Genomic DNA, 20,761 nt, shown 5'->3' with positions numbered 1-20,761 from the left:
CTGAGCAAATTAACAGAAACTGCTTTTATTAAACCAAGTTACTTGTTATAATAGACTCACTGTCTTAACCTCAGGCATAACTCAAAAACCCAGCCCCACTCCCCCAATCCTGCAGAAGTTATGAAATTAGTATTAGTTTGCAATTCTGCAGCCTTGTTGGCTCTTGCAGCTCTGTACAAGGAGTAAGCCAATGGTTATCAACATTACTTCTAAGATCAGTTGCCCTAAGTTATCAAAATTTTACTAGTAAGTAAGAAGAGGTTAAGTGATCACATACACCTGAGCTGGCGCATACCCCACCCCTCAAGCCAGTAACAGAGCTCAGAATAACTGACTGACAAAGTTAATTCTTAGAAAGCAAGTGTTACTCAGGCAATAGGAAAAAAACCACCAGGACAAGTACCTTACTCAGCTGTGTACAAACCAGCTTTGGTTCTGACAGGTACCAAAAGCTTTAGCCAATATATCTGCAACTTCACTTAAAAATGGAACATTTAGGGATTTCCTCTTCTATTAACAGATTCCGCAGTTCACAAACTTCACTTAAAAATGGAACATTTAGGGGTTTCCTCTTCTGTTAACAGATTCCACAGATCACAGTCTCCAAGCATGAAGTGGCCATGCTGCTTAGGACAATGTACCATCTCGTTCCACTTTCCAAATGCCTCCCCTAAAATGCCTCCCTATTAGTACCTCAGCAGCTACATTGAAAGCAAGAGAAAAAGCATTCAAAGGCAAAGATCTATGACTGAGCTTCATACTTGGGTTTAACAGGATGCCTAGTGTGGACTCCCTGGAGAGCTGCTGCTTATATCACTTCAGTTACAAACATTAGAATTCTCCAGGCTAAAAACCCCTGGAGAGCTTATGAATAATAGCAACACACTTCATAATAATTCTGTTTCAGTAACTTTTGCCTCTTTATAGAGTTTTTCTGAAGAAAGTTATGATTTGAGAAAAATACAGTTACCAAATCTATGAAGGCAATATGATATTCCCCATCTGCAGATTAAAATATTACTGACCTCACTGAGGTAAATAAAAAAGGAGCATGTGGACCCATCTACACCATAGCTTGCATAACAGGGATCTGATCTCCACATATCTTTCATCCACTGTAAGAGAACAAAAACACAGTCTGTTAGGTTTAAGTACAATAAAATATCTATTTCACACCAAACCCAGGAACAATGAGAGAAGCTGCAAGTAACTATAACCAACTAGATAAAAATCACAGATAACAAAAAAGGGAATGTTATTAATATTTTGCAGCATTCTGCAGCTCTGCATTCAGTACACTGGAAAAAGCAACAACACAGCAGCTGTGAGCACAGCTTATACCAACTGGTAGCCAGGGAAGCAGAGACAAATATCAGGAAGAGAATATAATCAGGATCCAGACATATGGCTGTGGCTGCATTGTGAGGCCCCCCCAGGAGAGACCTACTCTAGAATTTAACAGATCATGTCAGCTACCAAGATTGAAACCTGCCTGATTCTGCCAAGAATCTGCCATTTCTGCAGGAGCAAGTAATTAATTTCAATTCATATTTTAATATTCAAATAATCTATTATATACTCACTATGCAGCCAGTCTGTCAAAACAGATCGAAACACAGAGACTTAAAACATACAGATTTTTCTTTTAAATCTAAGAATTTTATTTAGAGGAAGAAAAGGCAACATAATATCACAAATACTCCGGCAGTTAAGCATGCAGCAATTTTACTTTTGTTCCCCACTAATCAGAGTCACAGAATGCTTTGGGTTGGAAAGACCTTCAAGACCATCTAGCTCCAACCCCCTGCCATGGGCAGGGACACCTTCCACTTGAACAGGTTGCTCCAAGCTCCCAGGCAACCAGCAGTAGGACAAAAGGGCACAGACTCAAGCTCTGCCAGGGAAGGGTTAGGTTGGATATTAGGAAGAGATTTTTTACAGAGAGAGTGATCAGACATTGGAATGTGCTGCCCAGGGAGGTGGTAGATTCACCATCCCTGGAGGTTTTCAAGCTGAGCCTGGATGTGGCACTTAGTGCCATGGTCTAGTGACCACAGTAGGGTTGGACTTGATGATCTAGGAGGTCTTTTCTAACCTGGTTGATTCTATGATTCAAATAATCAGGCATTTCATGAAATAATATAGCATTTTAATACATAATGGCAATTTCTCCCATCTTAACAGGATGTCACTTGATTTCTCTGCAGCAGCAGTATTGAAAGCCTCGAGGTGAACAGTGCTGTAGTGACACATACTCCTCAATATCCTCTTTTTCACTCTGCTATTCTTGTTTTACACCCCTGTCTGAGCAGTGACCTCTTGCAACATACGAGTTTTTAACAGAACACACAAGATTAATACCTGTTCACTCACCTTTATTTTCCCTTCACAGTGAGGAAAACCATCCATAGGAGGCAATTCACACTGTTCTTGGGCTCCATTTATGAGATCTGAAAAGAAAGACAGACCATAACTGAATTTCATTTTACAGTTCTGACAGACAGCCTCATGAATCCTGCCTTTTATTTTCCTGAATCCACAATCCAGACTGACTGAAGGGTCCTACTGTGTAATATTTGTTATAACATTAAAAGTTTCTGACTACAGAAGAAAATGGTTGCATAGATTTCAACTCTGCCTTGAAGTAAAAGTGCTGAATTACAAAAACTGGCCTGTCAAGACTTAAAAGTTAAGCTAATCCATACAGAGCATAACAAGAAAATATCTTCCTACTCAAAGCGTGCTTAAAACTACTAAATTGCAACAATCTGTTTTCAATTGTCAGACATTTATAAGATGCATATTGCTCTTAAACATAAAAACAAGCTTTTCAAGTTCTGCTATCACTTTATCAAGCACCCACGATTCGAAACTTGGCATCAGATATATGACCCAATTAATAAATGCTGCAATATGATCTAATTTCACAACTGAGTAGCACTACATCACATCACACAAGAAATATTTCCTATGGTCTCCTAAGATTTATTTAATTTTTTTTCCCTATTTTAATATCTTTTCCATTCTAGATTATTGCAACACATTTAAAGAGCGTAATAGAGATCAACACTTCCAGCCCATGAGCCAAGGAATAAGCAGTTTTAAAGGACATTACCACATCAACTCCAGGAAGGGACTTTCTTCTCAGAAGAACCCTCTAATGTAGGCCTTTAAGGCAGGAAAAATTATTACTCTGGTGGATAGATTCTTGCCAAAGGCAGTGGAGGATAAGGTTTTCAATTTAGGTAGTTCATCCCACAGTTATCTAAATTATACCTGCATCATTTCTGGCCTTTCCCACAGGCAAGAATCAAGATCATTAAAGCCAGCCAGCCATCAGCCTAGGAACACTTCATGCTATGGCAGTTACAGTGCACAATTTCATCCAGAATATGCTAATTACAGGGCCCAGAAGAAAATACAAAAAAAGGCTTCAGGATTAGAACAGAGCTGTGACAAGATCAGTAGATAAAACTTAGAATGTTGCATTACATTATTACACACAAAACCACCACCTGATATATCTATTTTCCATGGGGGTTTTTTTTGCAAATAGTTTCTTTTAAAGATAGAACTTGAAATGTGAGGGAAGCATTGCAAAATGGAATTGATGGGGAAAGAAGAATCATGCCAGGAAGAAGACACTTATTTGGCAGTCTCTGCAGCAGGAGTAATCTGACAAACTGAGCTGCACTGCTGATGACAATAACACTGAAGCGAAGTAGTTTGTACAATGACTTTGTAATTTCAAATCAATAAGCACTTTCAAAATATTCTCCCTAGCTTTTTATCCTTGTAGGATTCTTGCAGACTAGACCACTGACATTTTAAGGCTGATTTCTGCTCTAAGAACACACAGAGCATGAATACAGATAGCAGCAATTTAAAAGTATGCTCTCAATCACACCAAAATCAGTGCCTGAGATCAAACAGTAACAAACCTGCCTCAAACCATAAAGAGGCACAGTTACAATTATGGTAATTTTCAATAATCAATGTAATTTCATTAGAAAAGCTTTATGGTCTAAATGGTTTGTGAGCTTTTTCTTTTTTTCCAAACACAAAAGTCTGAATGCAAAATAAGTACAAAGCTTTACTAAGCATGTCAAATTCAGATCTTCCTGTAACAAAAAAGACACCTGAAATCTGTGACACAACATCAGAGACACAGTTCAACCACAGCGAAAGTTCAACATTCAGCATTATACTGAATTTATGGCTGAAAATGCTGAATGTCTGGGTTTAGCTTGCCAACAAGAATGATCCATAATTCTTGGCATTTACAATGAAAAAACCATAAAAATGTCATTTATCTCAACCTAATTATGCTATCATGTGAGGGCTTTCCACTTCAGGTTAGCCAGGCAAACTCTCTCTTCTTCTGAAGTCCTTTTAAGTACAAGGTAAGACATAAGTACAAACTGTAATTCTTTATTTTACAGCATAAGTACTTGGCATGCCAAGTCCATCACTCACACCACATTGCACTTGAATGGGTATCTTGTGGACTGTCAAAAAAAGGAAGGATGGAGACAAAACCAAACGGCCACATATTTGGTAGATACACAACTGTAGTCTGCATATGTTGCTTTTATCATGTGTAAACACTTTCTGCATCCAGGTGTGTTTTTGTAGATGGGCAGTGACCTCTGCTACCCTTCATTGCTCACAAGGTTTTACAGGATCCCAGTGACTGCAGGAATAAAAACTGCCCTCTTCCAACAGTCACATATGGTACTAGGCACACACTTGAGCAGTTCCCATCAGCTATGGCAGTACCACATAAAGGTACTTTCAAGCAGAAAGTCAACCAGCTCTCCCTGTTCCTGTCCATTCCAAGAAATAAAATGGAAGAGAGACATTTTTGGCAGCACAAGCTACAGATTTTCTCAGGCTTCTGGTCTCCCCTGTGGGTAGCTGCACTAGGGCTCTTCCAGAGCAGTCCCATGCTCTTCCACTGGGATGATTTACATACAAACAGTGTATTGATTGATTTCTCCAGGATAATTTGTATGTATACACAGAACACTAATGCCCACATTTATCATCTCTAACCATGCTGAAATGCTTGGTGAAATACCAATGTCTCTAGTAGTATTACCACGAGTACCTGACACCTTTCCCCCTCCTTGCCAGCAACAGTAAACACTCCTTGGATTCACCTTCCTCAAAAATGTTAATGAAGTTTTTCCACCACAGTCCACAGACTACAAAGATGCCTTACACCCTCACCAGCTCCCCACTCCATCTTCCCATTCAGCCTTACCATGAATCCATATGCCAAACACCTACATCAACTTCCACTTGCTTCATTCACAGCCACTAATCAGGTAATAGCACAATGAAGGCAATTCTATAAAGCTTAAATATAAACTGTCCCATGAAACAATTCACATAAAGCATTATCCAGAGCAGAACAAGATGCAGCAATACACACTGTGAAAGCATAGGAGAAGCAACAGAGAAATGCAACTCTGCTCCATCTGAGTACTCCCTAGGGAAGCAGTCTTTCCTTCGAGCCTGGGAACAGGAAGGCAGCTGATGCAATCAGACTGGAAACACATCTACATCAAGGAGAGCTGTCCAAAGCAACAACTGCCTGCAGAAAGGGGCAAGTCACTACTGGTTTCCCCACATAAGCCTGAGAATTCAATGCACAACTCTGAATTCACTAGTGAACAATTCTGACGGGTCCAGTCAACTACTACTTGTTATAAATTGTGGCCCAATAAATTGGCAGAAGCCAGTCCAATTTAGGAAAATTTATTTATTGAGCAAGTGACAGCAAGCAAAACAGCGCTGTGCGGCCGGGGAGTGCCTGCTCCACCAACAGTGCACACCTTGCTGGGTTTTAGCTCCCCCTTTTATCCAACCATTGTCCCATTTCTGAGAAATCCCCCCCAGTTTTATTCCCTGATACAAGTTTTGCTCTGCATGCAATTGCTGTTGCGAGGGAGTTGTCTGTCCTTCTCTGGTGGTCGTGGGGTGCAGCCACATAGTCTTCTTCTGGGGGTCTCGATACACATACCTTTTCTCGTACAGCCACACATTCTGCCGTGAGTCCGTCCCTTATCTTGCAACCCAACAATATCCACTGTACACAGACAACAGTTTTACAGTGCCTACACCCACAGTCTTGCTTCTGGCTAACTAAGCCGGCCAAGTCCCGGGAGACCAAGTCTGTGTAACAAACTGTGGCTCGTGACACTTAGAGGTAATGATGAGGACCAAAGGCATGTTGATAGCTCAGAAATTTGGATACATCTATTAATTCATGTTTCTAATTCACCAAATGCAATTTTAGTGGTATTAAATGTTGGTGTATTTAAGCAAGCAAGCAAGATTTGATTAACAAACAGGGTCTTACTCATTACACTACTCGCACTGAAGTCTCACCCTTTCTTCTTGGCCACAGTCAGTGCAAGTTCTGGATTGAGAAACACCCCTCCCAGCTTTTTTTTTCTTTCCTTTTACCTGTATGAAGAATGACATTTCTGCTCCTCTTGCTGCTCCCTATTAACTAGGCATAAAGGGAGGGTGTACTGGAGCCTGTTGGCAACAGCTAGTAGCCTGTGGGAAAAAAAAGGCTCCATTCCCATCCTTACTAAACCAGCTGATCTGTAGTTATAAACATAGGAAGCACCCCTGTAAACTTTCTGAAGTCAAGGAAGCTGTGACCAGCCTCTTCAAATACAGAACACAGCTACAAACTCACAGTCCATCTTGCCCTCATCACGCCCTGCTGCACGGCTGCAGCAGCAGAAGCAGCGACGGTTGGACAGCACTCCCTGGTGTGTCTCTAGCTCAGTGTGTGCCCACACTGCCATAGCAGCTCACTCCCTTTCTCATGCACAGGCTTCAACCATCCACATTAACTAGGAGTCAGCTCTTAAGCAGGAATCCAGAGATGAACAAATCTTAGAATCATAAAATCAAGGTTGAAAGAGACCTTTAAGATCATCAAGTCCAACTGTTAACCTGTCGCTCCACTGTGACCTAAACCGTATCTTCCAGCACCAGATCCAGATGCCTCTTGAACACTTCCAGGGATGGTGACTCCACCATCTCCCTGGGCAATCTATTCCAATTCCTCACCACCCTAACAGTGAAGAAATTCTTCCTAATATCTACTCTGAATCTCCCATCTCAGCTTATGGTCATTCCCTCTACTCATCTCACTGCAGGCTCGGCAGAATCATTGCAGGCATGGCAGAGTCCCATGGACAGCTGGGACCAGGCTCAACCAGCTATCAGCAATTTACAGTTCTGAATGGACCACAAAGACAAGGGAGATGAAGTGGAACCCTGGGGATGCTGATCTACACATCAGGATCTTCCAAAACATGAAAAGCAAGTATTAAAATACAAGTCAAGACTTTAGAGTTTAACGTCATCTGGAGATAACAAAACCCCCAAACCCTAACATCTTAGGAAGATTCTTTTTTAAAGGTCTGGGTAGACGTATTATGCTGTTAGCAAATTCATGTTGGATAGCTCTTTCCTGAAGGGGAAAAATACTTTATTAGCCAGACATGAAAGTTACTTTTGTTGGAAAATAGTATTTGTGAAACCACAAGGATTTTTATCCTTAATTAGGATTTATGCAATTTAAAATGCAAGTTCTGAGATCTCTTTTCTCAGCCAAAACTTAGAACTTACAGCCAAAAAAGTTATAAATACAGCAACTGTCAAGTCAGTACAAAGCAACAGTAGTTAATACATACACTTTTTTCTCTTAAACATTGTGTGAGCCATGATATTCATTTCTACACCTAAGTGCTTTTGAAGTCATGCACAGCTTATCTCCTCTTGACTGCTGTTATGCAAAGACATAATTATTAAAGCTTTATCTCATATGATGTTACATGAAAAGCCAATGCATTGACAATTGAAAATATGAATGTGAATACATTATAAAGCTAAGAGCATGCAGTTGTTACAGATTAACTTGAACAATATTGATAAAACACCAACCAACTGCAGATTTAAAAACCTCTTTAAATACTGTGCACTGTTTGTGAGGCCCTGGGATATTTAAAATATAACTAACTCCATCCCCATGTTTAGAAAGGAGCCATATGTTCACTTGACAAATGATATACAGCTTTGCATCAGAGATCGTTAGTGCACAGCAGGTGAACCCGAACTTGTGAACAATCATCAGTTATTTTGGGGCAAAGTCTGGCACACCACACGAACCACGTGGCAGATCTCAGCTGAGACACCTAACCTTGCACTGGAGAAGATGCTCCACTCTCGTTGCTCAGTAAGAGCAACTGGATCTGCTAAAGACTCTGACACTGCCCTATCTAAACACCAGTTCACAGGTGCAGGTCTTCATGCTCTCTTGCAATTAACCTCCATGTCCACAGGTCTTGTTTGTATTAGCAAAGGTCTAGAACACTCAGGTAAGAATTATGTGGTTGAAAGCACTATCTGTGATGGGGAATTGATTTTTTTGCTTGCTTCCAAGTCACACTTTAAAAAAACCAGCAAAAAGTGAGCAATAGTGAGTGCTACATGTGTATTTGGACCCTTTCCTATACTGCACATCCTTCAAATGATGTGCTTTGTTACAAGCTGAAAGATTCTGCTTGACTTTTTCTCCATCAGACAGTGAGGAAGTCTAGAAATATTCTACTAAGACAGTAAGCTGAATAAGAGTTATAATTAGTCACTCAGCAGTCACTGCTGTTTGATAGGTACTCTGTTTGTCATAGAAGTTTTAAAATAGCAGTATGGGCTAAAGCAAATGAAGAAGCTGCAACACAGCTGAAACTGCAAGCTGTGACAGCAGCAGCCTACCTGCTCTGCTAAGGACCAGCTGAGCATTCTTCAGAGAATCCAAATATCTTAAGTATTTAACATGCCACAAAAATTGCTGAACTTTGCAACCCTGAGGCTAAAAGTCATGATTTTTAGACCAGTGCAAAAAAGCATATTAGAATATCTTGATGACATATAGCACAGATAACAGCTCAACTCAAAGTGATTGGATCAGATCTCCTAAAACCAGGAACCTCCCTAGTATCAAAAGGTCAGAGCAATCATATGTGATCATGTCTATTAACCACTTTTCTCTCTGTTCTCATCATTAAATATAAGTACTGTTCTTACTTTAATTCATGAAACTCTTACCTTGTTTCTATTTCAGTTCTGAAATCTGGTAACTCTGGTTAGACACAGACTGTAGTTAGGGGTGGTTTAGTTTACGTAAGGTCTCCTTTCCCTTTTCCCACTAATTAACACATTCTCAATTTAATTCACATTTTTTATCTCCAGCTGGTAAGATTTCTTTAAAGAGAGAATTTGCAGTGTGAGCTGAAAGCACTAACATATTCAATGCAATGAGCTAAAGGTTTCTGAAGGTTTCAAGATTTTAAATGCAGAGCACAAAATGCTTTCTACTAACATTTTAAAACTTCGGTAGGAAAGTATTGGTACAATTTAAAGAAAATTAACTTTTCTACTACTAGTCCATCCTCACACCAGCTGTGCTGCTGTGTTCCATTAATGCTCCTGAAATCAATGCAGTGTTAGAATTCAAGTAGGAGTCAAGTGGTTAATCAAAATGCAGCCCAGGGGACCACCAAGAGCCCCTTCAGCATTACTAACACAGCTTTGCACTGCAGTGGAAAATGTTCACGTGTGGTCTCCTGCACAGCCACCACACTGTGCTGAGACAGCCAGGTTTGAGAGCACACAAACCTCCCCAGCTCCATGCTACTGCCTCTGTGGGAGGCAGTGGACAGACAGCACAATGGGAAAAACTTCTTAATATTATGTATAGCATGGAAAAAGAATACAGTGAATAAGGCGCAATGAGTCAAAGCAAAGCATCGCCTCCAGAAAGCTGCAGTCTGGGCTATTAAAGCCAGTGCAGCCCCACATCCCATTGTGTCTAGGGCACAACACACTGTGCTACCTGAAAAAAAGCCTACTGTAGTCCTCTTAAGACAGGAAGGCAGCTCTGGAAAGCAAAATAATATGCAGTATCTTAGCTTTTTTTAATCGAGCGTATCTCTGCAAGTACAGGACTGTGGTGGAACTGTGGATACAGACTGCTAAAACTAACTGGCTGTTATATGTGCAACAAAATTCACCCAAAAGAGAGCCATGGAAATAAATCCACTGATCATGAGGTTATCTGAGTCTTCCTCGTTGCCTAACAGGCTTCAGTGTGGCAGCCCCAAGTCTCTAGGAATAAGGAAATGGAAATACCACAACAAAGGTCCTTCTCACCACAGTAACATTAAAAACCCCCTTCTTGCAGCATTGCCAAGGCTGACTTGTCAGCCTCCTTGCTACATATTCACAAAGGATGCCAGATATCTGACAGGCATCCAAGCCATCATGTCTTACATGACAAGTATATACTGAAGTCTGCATCCTAATGAGTGACTTTAAAGATGTTAAAACTAAAGTTGTTAAAAGAGAACTCAACAGCCAATACAGCAGAACAAGCTAATGCATCAGGCAGAAATGCTACAGAAACTTTGAACAGATGCACCAAAAATACTCTGCTATATACAGCAACCTGATACTCAACTGTTCTTAGTCTTAGCAAGAGTTCTCCAAGCACCAGCTACGTACAAGGGGGTGTGGAGGAGGATTTAACGTGAACATTCATTTGCTCATTTCTATGGGATCAGAGACACACAATTAAAATCTTTCCAAGTGACACTTTTCAAGGCAAAAGACCATTTGGTAAACAATCAGCTTGACACAGTTTTCAGTGCAATTATACTATCTGAGGCATTAGATGGTCATGCTTATCAAATATTTAGCTTTTCACTGAACAAGCACAGTAGAGTGATGACAGTGCCCTCAGAGAACCTTGGCTCTTGCTTTAAATCAACACTTCTATTTTTAAAAAACTGCTTTGCAACATGCATATTCAGAATTAATACCACTATTATTCAGTAGTATTTTAAAGCCTGTGGAATTGAAACAGTTGCTTTTGGTTTGCTTAAATCAAGTTTTTCCCATAGCTGCTGGAACACAGCAAGAGTCCACAATTCAGAAAAAAACCACCAACCAGCCCAAAACAAACCCAACACACAACACACAAACCCCACACCCCCTGGTTACCAAAAAATCACATCAAGAAAACAGAAGATTGATTCTCTGATCATGTTTGTGCAAGCAGATTGCCCAGTCTGAGGAAATACGTTACTGCAATTCTGTCCACGAAAATCAAGGATTTCTTTCATAGTTGTCTTAGCAAAGCACAATTGTGAAAAACCAAGTTGCCTATACCAAACTGATCTTGTGGCTGTCACATGGAACTGAAGATGCAGCTACAGCAGTAGCAGCTGCATAGAAAACTCTACTTGAAAGTGCCATGAGTTTGTATTTCCCCATTTCCATTTAATCATCTCCAAAACAGCAAATTTAAATTTGCTTAGGGTGTCATTTGTGGCAGTGCCTCAAAGCTTCCCAGTCTAAAGGCTGATGAAAACTTATCTTCGACTCCCAAGGTTCGGATTAATACTTTCTTGTGTGTATGGAAATGTATTACTTCCCACAAATGCAAAAAGAATGGATATCAAATATCTCAGAAGCTTTTCAGCTATGACTTGAATAAACAGAGAAGAGAAAGAAAAGGGAAGATGACTTTATTGCTTTCAAAACCAACCAGCTGAAGCCTTATAAGCATCTTTATTAACAATTCACTCTTTATAAACGAAATGGAGGTTCTGAAAAAGCAGCTGAAAATTGTCAGTATCAAACCCACCAGACTGTTTGATGTTTTTGAGGAGGGAAGAAGCAAAAGCAAAGTTATGCTTATGATTTTACACATGGATCTAAAGAGGAAAAAATGTAACACCTAAACCTCCCACTTGAGCAACAGAAGTGCTCATGGCTTTGCTTTTTAACATAATCTATGCAGTTTTACCCTCTAGCATAGGTCCCACCCTCAGCTCCTCTGGGATTAGGATTAAAGTTATTTGTGATACTAAGAGCTCATGCTCAATTATCCTTTCACACAACCCCAGAGAGAAGAGAAGATGTTTTACTCTTGGGCTTCCCTTAATGAAAGATTCCACAAAACTATCTTCAGAGGAAGAAACTAGGTGTAGTACCACAATAAACCCATTAAACCTAAACACAGTGCAGTCTACATATACATAACAATTAGATCGAGAGTCACAGAATCACAGACTGGTTTGGGTTGGAAGTGACCTTAAAGACCATCTAGTTCCAATTCCCCTGCCATGGGCAGGGACACCTTTCAGTAGACCAGGCTGCTCCAAGCCCCATCCAGTCTGGTCTTGAACACCTCCAGGGATGCCCACGATCTCTCTGGGCAGCCTGTGCCACTGCCTCACCACTCAAAAGAATTTCTTCCTAATATCTAATCTAAAGCTACCCCTCCTTCATCTTAAGGCCATTCCCTCTTGTTATATCACTCCACACCCTTGTGAAAAGCCCCTCTGCAGCTCTCTTGTAGCCCCTTTAATTACTGGAACGGGCTCTAAGGTCTTCCCAGAGCCTCCTCTTCTCCAGGCTGAACAGTCCCTGTCTCTCAGCCTGACTTCATTAGGAGAGGTGTTCTGGCCCTGTGATCAGGATTTCTGTTCCCTAAATGGGAACTCAAAAATTAATCAAAAGAAAGTTTGAGTCTACCTACCTCAGAGAGAGTTCAATTACAGTCTTTGCTAAATCCTCAACAATTCCTCCTACCAATTGTTATCACTTTCTTATCATGAATGAGCATAACCCAGATTTTCTTCAGACCATTTTATCTGCCAGGGACCCTCCACACCACCACAAGGTGATAGTTTCCATGGCAGATTTCACCACTGCCACCTCAATTCCACACCACACTTGATAACAAGAGGTGAAACCATTTAGAAAGGGAAAAAAAAAAAGCCACTTTTCTCCATGTCTCACCAAATAAAAACTACAGCTGATGAAGAGACCTTTGTAAAGTAATGAATAACTTGATTTCCCAACAGCCCCTAAATTTTCAAGAGTCGTATTCTTAAGATGTCTGCATATCTGCCCAAAGTACAATTATAAATCTTGGTCAAAGAATGGTAGATAATCTCCAAATAGCAGCATATCTCAAGTTTCAGTAATGAAGAGACTACTCTAGTGAAAGAAAAAAGTCATGGGCTCTGTACCAAGTATCACATAAATTGCTTGTTCAGGCTACACTGGCCAAAGCACAAGCTAAAAATTATGTTGTGCTCTTGAGTACATCATAATCAGCTGTGAGGACAAATACTTACAGCATAACCACCTTCCTGTCATTCTAATATGAATTATTTTACCACTTTTATTTACTCAGGTAGTATATAACACAGTAAACTTTACACAAGGTCAGTGAGGACAAAATGCAGATCTCAGATGATTTGTGATTTCACTATTTACTACCAAGGTTTACAAGCAGCATCAACAGATGTTAGGGTGATCTTAAACCTGCATGGAGCTTCATTTATCTCAGACTTCCCATAGGTAAAGAGACATGGTGATACAGATTAGAGAATCAGAAGCCTCAGTGTATTGTGACAGCTCAATCAAAAAATAATACATTCATGAAGCAGCTTCACTGGAAACAAGACTCTTGTACTAAAGTCTGCTAATGACACTGCATTGTTGCACTGATGAATGAGGCTAGAAAATACTTAATTTACTTCAGGGTTTTAAGCAGCAACTCTGAGGCAAAAATGATTTACAAAAATATGAAACTCTAGAAGTCTAGTAAAAAAAAATCACCAGAATTATTAAACATGATATTGTCAGGATGCTCCATAAATGCTATGGTTGGCCAGACAGAAAAAACAAAATTACTAACAACAGCTAACATGAATTGGTCTAAAGTCAGCATTAAAATGTTGCAGCTGGTAAAGAGAGGAAGGGTAAGCCTGACATGCTTCCTTTCTGTGATCACTTCATAGCCAACAGCTGCATGTTATAAAGAAAACAATGGCAGTATCATGTGTATTTGTACACATATGTGTTTCTGCTCCAGTAAAATGACAAACTGTTGGGCAACAAAATGCCTTTATACAGTTTTCAGATTACCTCAATTGCCTTAGCACAGCAAAACAAAAAGGCTGCTGAAGTATTACAGACAAAACCAACTGGTAACTGCTAGTGTAATCACAGTGTTTACTCACCTAGCTTATTTTCTGAACAATTCCTGCCTACCAGAGAAGACACTTATGGTTACACTGGAATCATACGGCTCCCAGAGTTTGCTGTCAGGAAACTGCTATGAAGGCAGAAGTAGAAACAAGTTTTTAATTTCCATTTGGCTGCCTCTGATCAGGCTAATTGCCACTGATTGCTGCAACTGGATGAAGAGTAGGCACTTCCACAAGGATCAGCTTTAAGCTCTACTCTACTCATTGGTTCTACCCAGTCTGGAGATACCTAACAGTACCATTATCCAGTCATCAGAACAATACATTAATCAAACCTTAAGAAACTGTTATGCAAAAGTTTTTCTGTTGTTGCCATTTAATAGTTGCTTCAGACATTTTAAACACTGTACCAAGAGTCAAAGGTAAAAATCTGAAACTCTAATAAGATGAATCATGTTCTTTGCCACAGAGCAAGCCTCAGGCAGCAAAAAGCTATGCAAACACTGTCAACTGAAGATTCCTAACAGGCTCCTTCAACACTGCTTGTGAAGGCCAAAACTGTGAATCTAGTCAACTCCAAGAATAACAAACACCATTCAAATCACCCTAAGAACTGATGAGAGATGTTTCCTAGTCAGATAAGAACAGTGAACCTTTGCCTTAAGTTTTAAAGCAACAACATGAACATGCTTCCAATTATCTGCAGATCTACTGGAATAACAGCATCAAGCCTCTCTTTTGTCCAGCTACAAAAAGAAAATATACAAGGATGTTTTTCATTTTATATATAGCCCAGAAACTGTAACAATGCTGCACTCGCTCACTTTCCACCACAGTGGAAGATTTTCCAACCCTGTAGCAGCAATGTGGCTCACCCTGCAGGTGCAACATCTCTTCAGCTACTTGTTCCTAGTCCTCCTTCCCTCTAACCAAGACAGGAGACAAGGGGGAGAGAAAGGTACCACAAGATAAGATGTAGCATAACACACTCAAAGGGCTGTTGTAAATTCCTATAAGCATATTTTACTACGTAGCAAGAGACACACAAAGGTCTGTCTCACCAAGAGATAACATGTGATCAGGCAATCATGTGCAAATCCACTCTCCCAGCCTTCTTTCAGTGGCACTATCCTACCAAAGGCAGCACTTGCTGCTCTGTTTTGACAAATTTAAGCAGGGAACACCCTCTGAACAGAAGTCCTTATTTTTACAGGAAACCTAAGCAAAAAGAAGACATAGGAGCACATCTATCACCCTGTTTACCAAGTTGTCCTAACTCTTCTGCTTTCCTCCCTTTTTAGGACTGCAGAGATCGTTAGCAGGACAGACTCAGACCTTCCTATGAGTCAGGACTGTCAGTACCTGTTTAGACTTGGTGGCAGGACAAAACAGTCCATTCACTGAAGACAAAATTTGTGACTTCAAATGACATCTCAAAACATGTATTTATTTAAGCTGAAGGTACCAGGTAGGTGATCTCGGTATGTCAAATCCTAAGAGTCATTAAGCACTGTAAGGAAGGGCATTTTTATATCATGACCAGTAATAAATATAATAAATGTTTTCCTTCAGTTAATAACCAATAAAGTGCATATGGTAGAGCTGCAGAGCAGAGTCATACAAACCCAGTTAGGCTAAGAGGGAAAACATCTGTCCAGTTTCACCAGCCTAAAGTGCAACCATTTAAAGCAGTAAACATCTACTATGAACCGGAAGACCATACCCCTTTGGCAGAGAATTTGATTTTCTTCATGTGTTCAAGTTACCACAGAAGAAAATCCTCCTCTGAGCTTGAACTTCAGATTGGCACTGACAAAGGCTAGACTTTGAATTTTGTTTTCTAAGACATTCCAAATACCCAACTCTGAAAAATCATCTTATGGTCAAGAGAGAAAAATACAAATTAAACATCCCACAAATATTTTTAGCAATTGCCATACCCACCTGCTACATTAAGCTTTTCAACTGCTCCTAAGCTGGGAGCAGAAGTGGTAGTATTGTTGGTAGAGTTTGCTCCTGTTCCATTAAGCACAAGATTTTCCACCTTGGACTCCAGCTTCCCAATGCGCTGCAAGATATTATCCAACAGGACAGCAAGTGTCTTCTTCAAATCTACACATGAAAATGAAAAGTTAAATTGCCTAATAATGCAATGCACACTTGTCAGACAGAATCCAAATACAGATACAAGAATGAGACTGGATATATGTACAGACACTTTCTCAGTGCAAATCAGCAGTTCTATGCACTCATTTTCCTTTCTTTGTTCAGCCTCAGATACAAGTTTCCCTGGATGTGGAACTTGACATCCTGTGCATTTTACAAAGCACTCTATAACTCATACAGATATCCATGTTCAAGGTGAAGTGTGAGCCTTTATGGGGACATATATAGGAACAGAAAAATGCATGCTTTGTAATAGCTCAGGTAACAAGAAGCTGCTTCAAAAATAATGAGTCTAAACATAAATCCATATTCAAGCACAACCAGAGGAACAGTTCGTTAGATGCTCAGTCACCTGGGAACAAAAATCCCCTTCCCAAAAGGGACAGCTTTGAGCCAGTACAAAAACCTCCTAAATTTTCTCCAAATAACAACCTTCTGCAGTAGCAAAAAAAAAAAAAAAGTTAAGTTCAACCTTTCTGTCATATTCATATAAGAAAACATCACCTGTTTCTTGCCTTCAATCTGTTTCTGATTGCATCTATTTGGTCTGACACAGCACTTTCTTGGCATGGAAAGCAACAAACAGTAACAGGATTTTCCATACCAAGTGACAACACAGGAGTTCTCTGATATTTTTTCTTTTACTTACATTTTGTTTAGATTCCTTGAAGGAACACAGACAGTTTGGCAAGCTAAAAAGAACTGAGGGCAAGAGAAAACTAGACCACTATCAGAATAAACTGTATAATTATAATGGCAACAAGCCAAAGAAGATGAAAGTAGTGTTTTTTGTTCATTTACCCTTGTAAAGATTAAAGAATTTGGCATGACAAATTTACATTATTTTCCCATTTAATTACTTAAAATAATTACATGTGTATAATACATTTTCTGTTTTCCACAACTTTACAATCAAATAACTTTCTGATCTGTAATAGAAAATGTCTCCATACACCTGAAGAAACTCCACTGCCTCTACATCAGTTGTATTTTTGCCACAGTTACTCTGTCCTCCTTCTTTTAGAATTCTTCTCATGACTATCTCAATTCCTGTGCAAATGAGAAAGCAAGTAAGAAAAGGCTATTACTTCTAAAAAGCTTATGATTCTTTTTTTTCCAAATAAAAGGAGAGTTATATTTATTCCTTGGAGCCATAAAGTAGATCTTTTTTCTTTACAACTGTGTGTTTTCCTTTGTCCTGTAAAGATCAGAAGGTGGAAACTGAAGCACTAGTCATCTGGACTATTTGAAAAGGGGTCCAGAAGTCATTTAATAGCACAGTGTGCAGAAGAAAAGGAAAGAATGGACTTAAAATGAACAAAACCATGCTATAGAGGAGGTAAAAAACACAGGAGAAAAAGGTAGTAAAAACCTCAGGAAACAGTGAAGCATAAAGGCAGACACAGATCATAGGGACAAAAATGGCTAAAAAATTATTACTTTTTAATTCTGATATCAGAATACTGATATGAGAGGTTGTCTGTCAGAACAAAAGGGCAAGTGGGAGCTAGTCTGAGGAGGGGAAAGCAGAAGCACAGATTCATAATAATTTTTGCAAAGCAACCATTTACTGCTAAAAAACCAACCCTAATACTCACTGTGCATATCTGGATTATAACTTTTAGAAGGAAAGAGTTTGATCCACCTACCTGACAGGTGAATATATGGTAGAAAGAAAAAGTGAGGAAATAAACAAGCTGTGCAAACACAATTAAGGAATAACTGAAAACCTTCTGAGTGGGTGAAATCAGCCAAATCAAGCAAACAAACTTATTCTTGAACATGGAAACAATGACTGTGCTCACTTAGAGCAATCAGAGGGTAATATTAAAAGAAATAAGAAGGTTAAGCCAGCAAGAAGGGAAATTTTCACAGAAAGCAACTTAATAGAGCAACTTCTACCAAATATTATTAACATCAGCCATTAATGTGTTTATTCCTGAACAGTTCTCTCATCATCTGCTATCAACAAATCCTTTTGTATGCCCAACAGGACAAATTAACTTATTTATTAAGCAATTACCTTACAGTTTCTTAAGGTATTATTTAATACGGTGTTATTTACTCACCATAGTGCTTTTCCCTCCAGTATTTTAAATAAACACATCACCATTATTTTGCATCTTTCCAAACTACTTTGTTGAAAGCACCTACCCGAATTTAAGTCTTTAAACTAAAACCCCTTCTTATCCATGGACTTGAAATTTCTACACAAAATGTAGCTTTACCTTCACAGAAGCATCACAAAGTGATTTCACCTGCTTTCAAATGCAGTTTAACTTCTCCTAGGGAACTTGACCACTGTTTGGCAGCAAGTCAGCTCATTCCTCAGCGGGATTTGGAACAGGAAATGAATGCCACAGGCAGAAAGCTGCAGGGGGAACTCAGTTTAAGGATATCCTGTACCCTCAGACCTCACTTGAGCACATACTAATGCAGTTACCCTCCAATTTCTGGAGTCAGATTGTTTGGGGGTTGATGTTGCCTTGTTTTCTTCAATTCACCTACCATCAAGCTCCCTTACATAATGGCACACTGGTGACGGCTACACAGCAGTGCTTTGTTTTAAGCCCAAGCACACAATCCTCTAAGGACCTCTACTTGCTTGGAGGTCTTCAACCCAAATATTGATCTAGCACCACTCTATTTAGCTGGTGCTGCTCTGTAAGACTACGATACCACTACAGATTGAACATGCAGTCACAAATCAGGATTTACCAAATAAGGGTGGGTTGTTTTATAAGCAATGAAGCAATACAATTGTTAGCTATGTTTGGGACAATAATCTCAAGCTTACAGGGAAGCAAATGTACACAAATTCAAAAATTTGGTTTTTAGAGGAAAAAGGAGATAACAGAAACAAGACACAGACAGAACCTCCCAGCAGAATCTTTTCACTGCATTCACCCGAAAGTAGAGTATTAAGAGAAAACTAAAGGAAAAGGTCTCACTATTATCTGTTGCATACTAGTCTATATTCTTTGTCTAAGCCTACAAAAGCATCTACCTATTTTCTTCAGAACTGAATATTAAGGCAACTATAAAAAGAAACAAATCCAGATGACTAATTAGCCATTAGCTTTCCAGACAGCCTGAAAGTACATAAGTAAGTAGGAAAGAGAGTCTAAAAAATATGCTAAACAAGTAAGGTGCATGATGTGATTTTATCAGATTGAAAAGGGACCACACCTAACCTGAAACTGGATTATATTTTTAATTTCATAGTATTTTCTGGTGATATGCTTCATTCTTTTCTGCTTGGTTTGTGTCACACACAAACTCAACTCTCATATACAAACTGGAAGAGAATAAGCATTAAAACCTACTGCTGAACAAAGCACTGAAACTCACTGAGTTCTCTCCCCTGAGGCAAACAGGGTATATTTAAGCTTAATTTAAAATTATCCCAGATAAATAAACTTTAACATTAAGTAAATTGACTGAACAAAGACGTGAAATGGGAAAGAAAAAGAAATAAACATAGCAGGTCTTCACTTTGTGAGGCAAGGTTTTCCACTGGGAATTTCTTAGATCACTGACACGCAAACTGAAAAGCCTCCCAAGTTTCTCAAGAACACCAAAAAAGCTTTTTAAAATTAAGTTCAAACAAATAACCTAAAGCATACTAGAGAGAGCTACGAGACAGATGTGATAAAAATTAGCAGACAGCTTCGTTTCCAAGTGACTGGAAATATAAAATCTGTCCCATTTCATACTTACAAGGTAAGACCATTTTCTCCATCTATTCAGAAAATCCACAGGGCAAAGTACTGCCAATTAAGCAGCAATATGAAGTCAAATGTTTGGGCACTTTAGTAAAAAGGTTTAATCAGATTATCAAGTAACCTAGAGCACACACTTACCGTATGCTGTCACTGTCCCGACGTAAGGCCCATCAACCACATTTTTATTTTCTTCAGCTAATGCTTTGATGTATCTTTTGCTGAGATCCAAAATTTGCTCCCGCAGGACTGAACTGCTTTCATGTTGTGTTTGCTGCTGAATAGTAAAATGCAGAAGCATCATTCCCCAAATAAAACCAAAAGTCACCAGAAAAAAGCCGAGTTTCTGAGAGGACAGCTTCCATGGAGAGAATGCCATGGTTCCCAACAGCTTCACACAGGTACTACAAAGGTTCCTAAAGCATGAAGTCAAACAGCAAATTCATGGTCCAGGTACATAAATATCACAGAGCAGGACTCAGTCTTATTCCAACTCCTTTGTCAACGTGTATCCGTATTTCAGTTCCATCCTGTTGCAAGAGAAAAGAAAAGAAGCAAAGTTAACACATTACAAGTTATTACCAGCCATAGTAGGTTTGCCCTCTAACTGGTGCAAATCAGGAGCAGACAATATATTTGCTTTGTAAATGTTTAATTTGCATGTCTCATCATTGTACTGTACTAGCCAGAGCAGAAAGAAGCTGAGAAAAGCACTGGAAAGACAACAAAGTAGGAGTGATGAGCCTGAGCAGGTCTAGAACACCTCCCAGGACCTGG

At 39.5% G+C, this 20,761-nt stretch overlaps 1 protein-coding gene across 1 annotated transcript; it reads right to left on the bottom strand.

Moving 5' to 3' along the window:
- Window positions 1-1,025: 1,025 nt before the first annotated feature.
- LOC103808751 (alpha-1,6-mannosylglycoprotein 6-beta-N-acetylglucosaminyltransferase A-like) lies at window positions 1,026-20,516 on the bottom strand (the record flags this gene model as incomplete). Its single annotated transcript, XM_009081555.1, has 4 exons — window positions 20,126-20,516; window positions 16,041-16,208; window positions 2,374-2,450; window positions 1,026-1,115 (listed from the first exon to the last, which is right to left on the bottom strand). Coding segments are annotated over exons 1-4 (573 nt in total), but the record flags the coding sequence as incomplete, so codon positions are not given.
- Between the last annotated feature and the right edge of the window lie 245 nt (window positions 20,517-20,761).

This window comes from Acanthisitta chloris, unplaced genomic scaffold, assembly GCF_000695815.1.
Source record: "Acanthisitta chloris isolate BGI_N310 unplaced genomic scaffold, ASM69581v1 scaffold10229, whole genome shotgun sequence".
NCBI classification, from domain to species: domain Eukaryota; kingdom Metazoa; phylum Chordata; class Aves; order Passeriformes; family Acanthisittidae; genus Acanthisitta; species Acanthisitta chloris.
The sequence above is the reverse complement of the archived record's forward strand: the minus strand, read 5'-3'. Positions and strand labels throughout refer to the sequence as shown.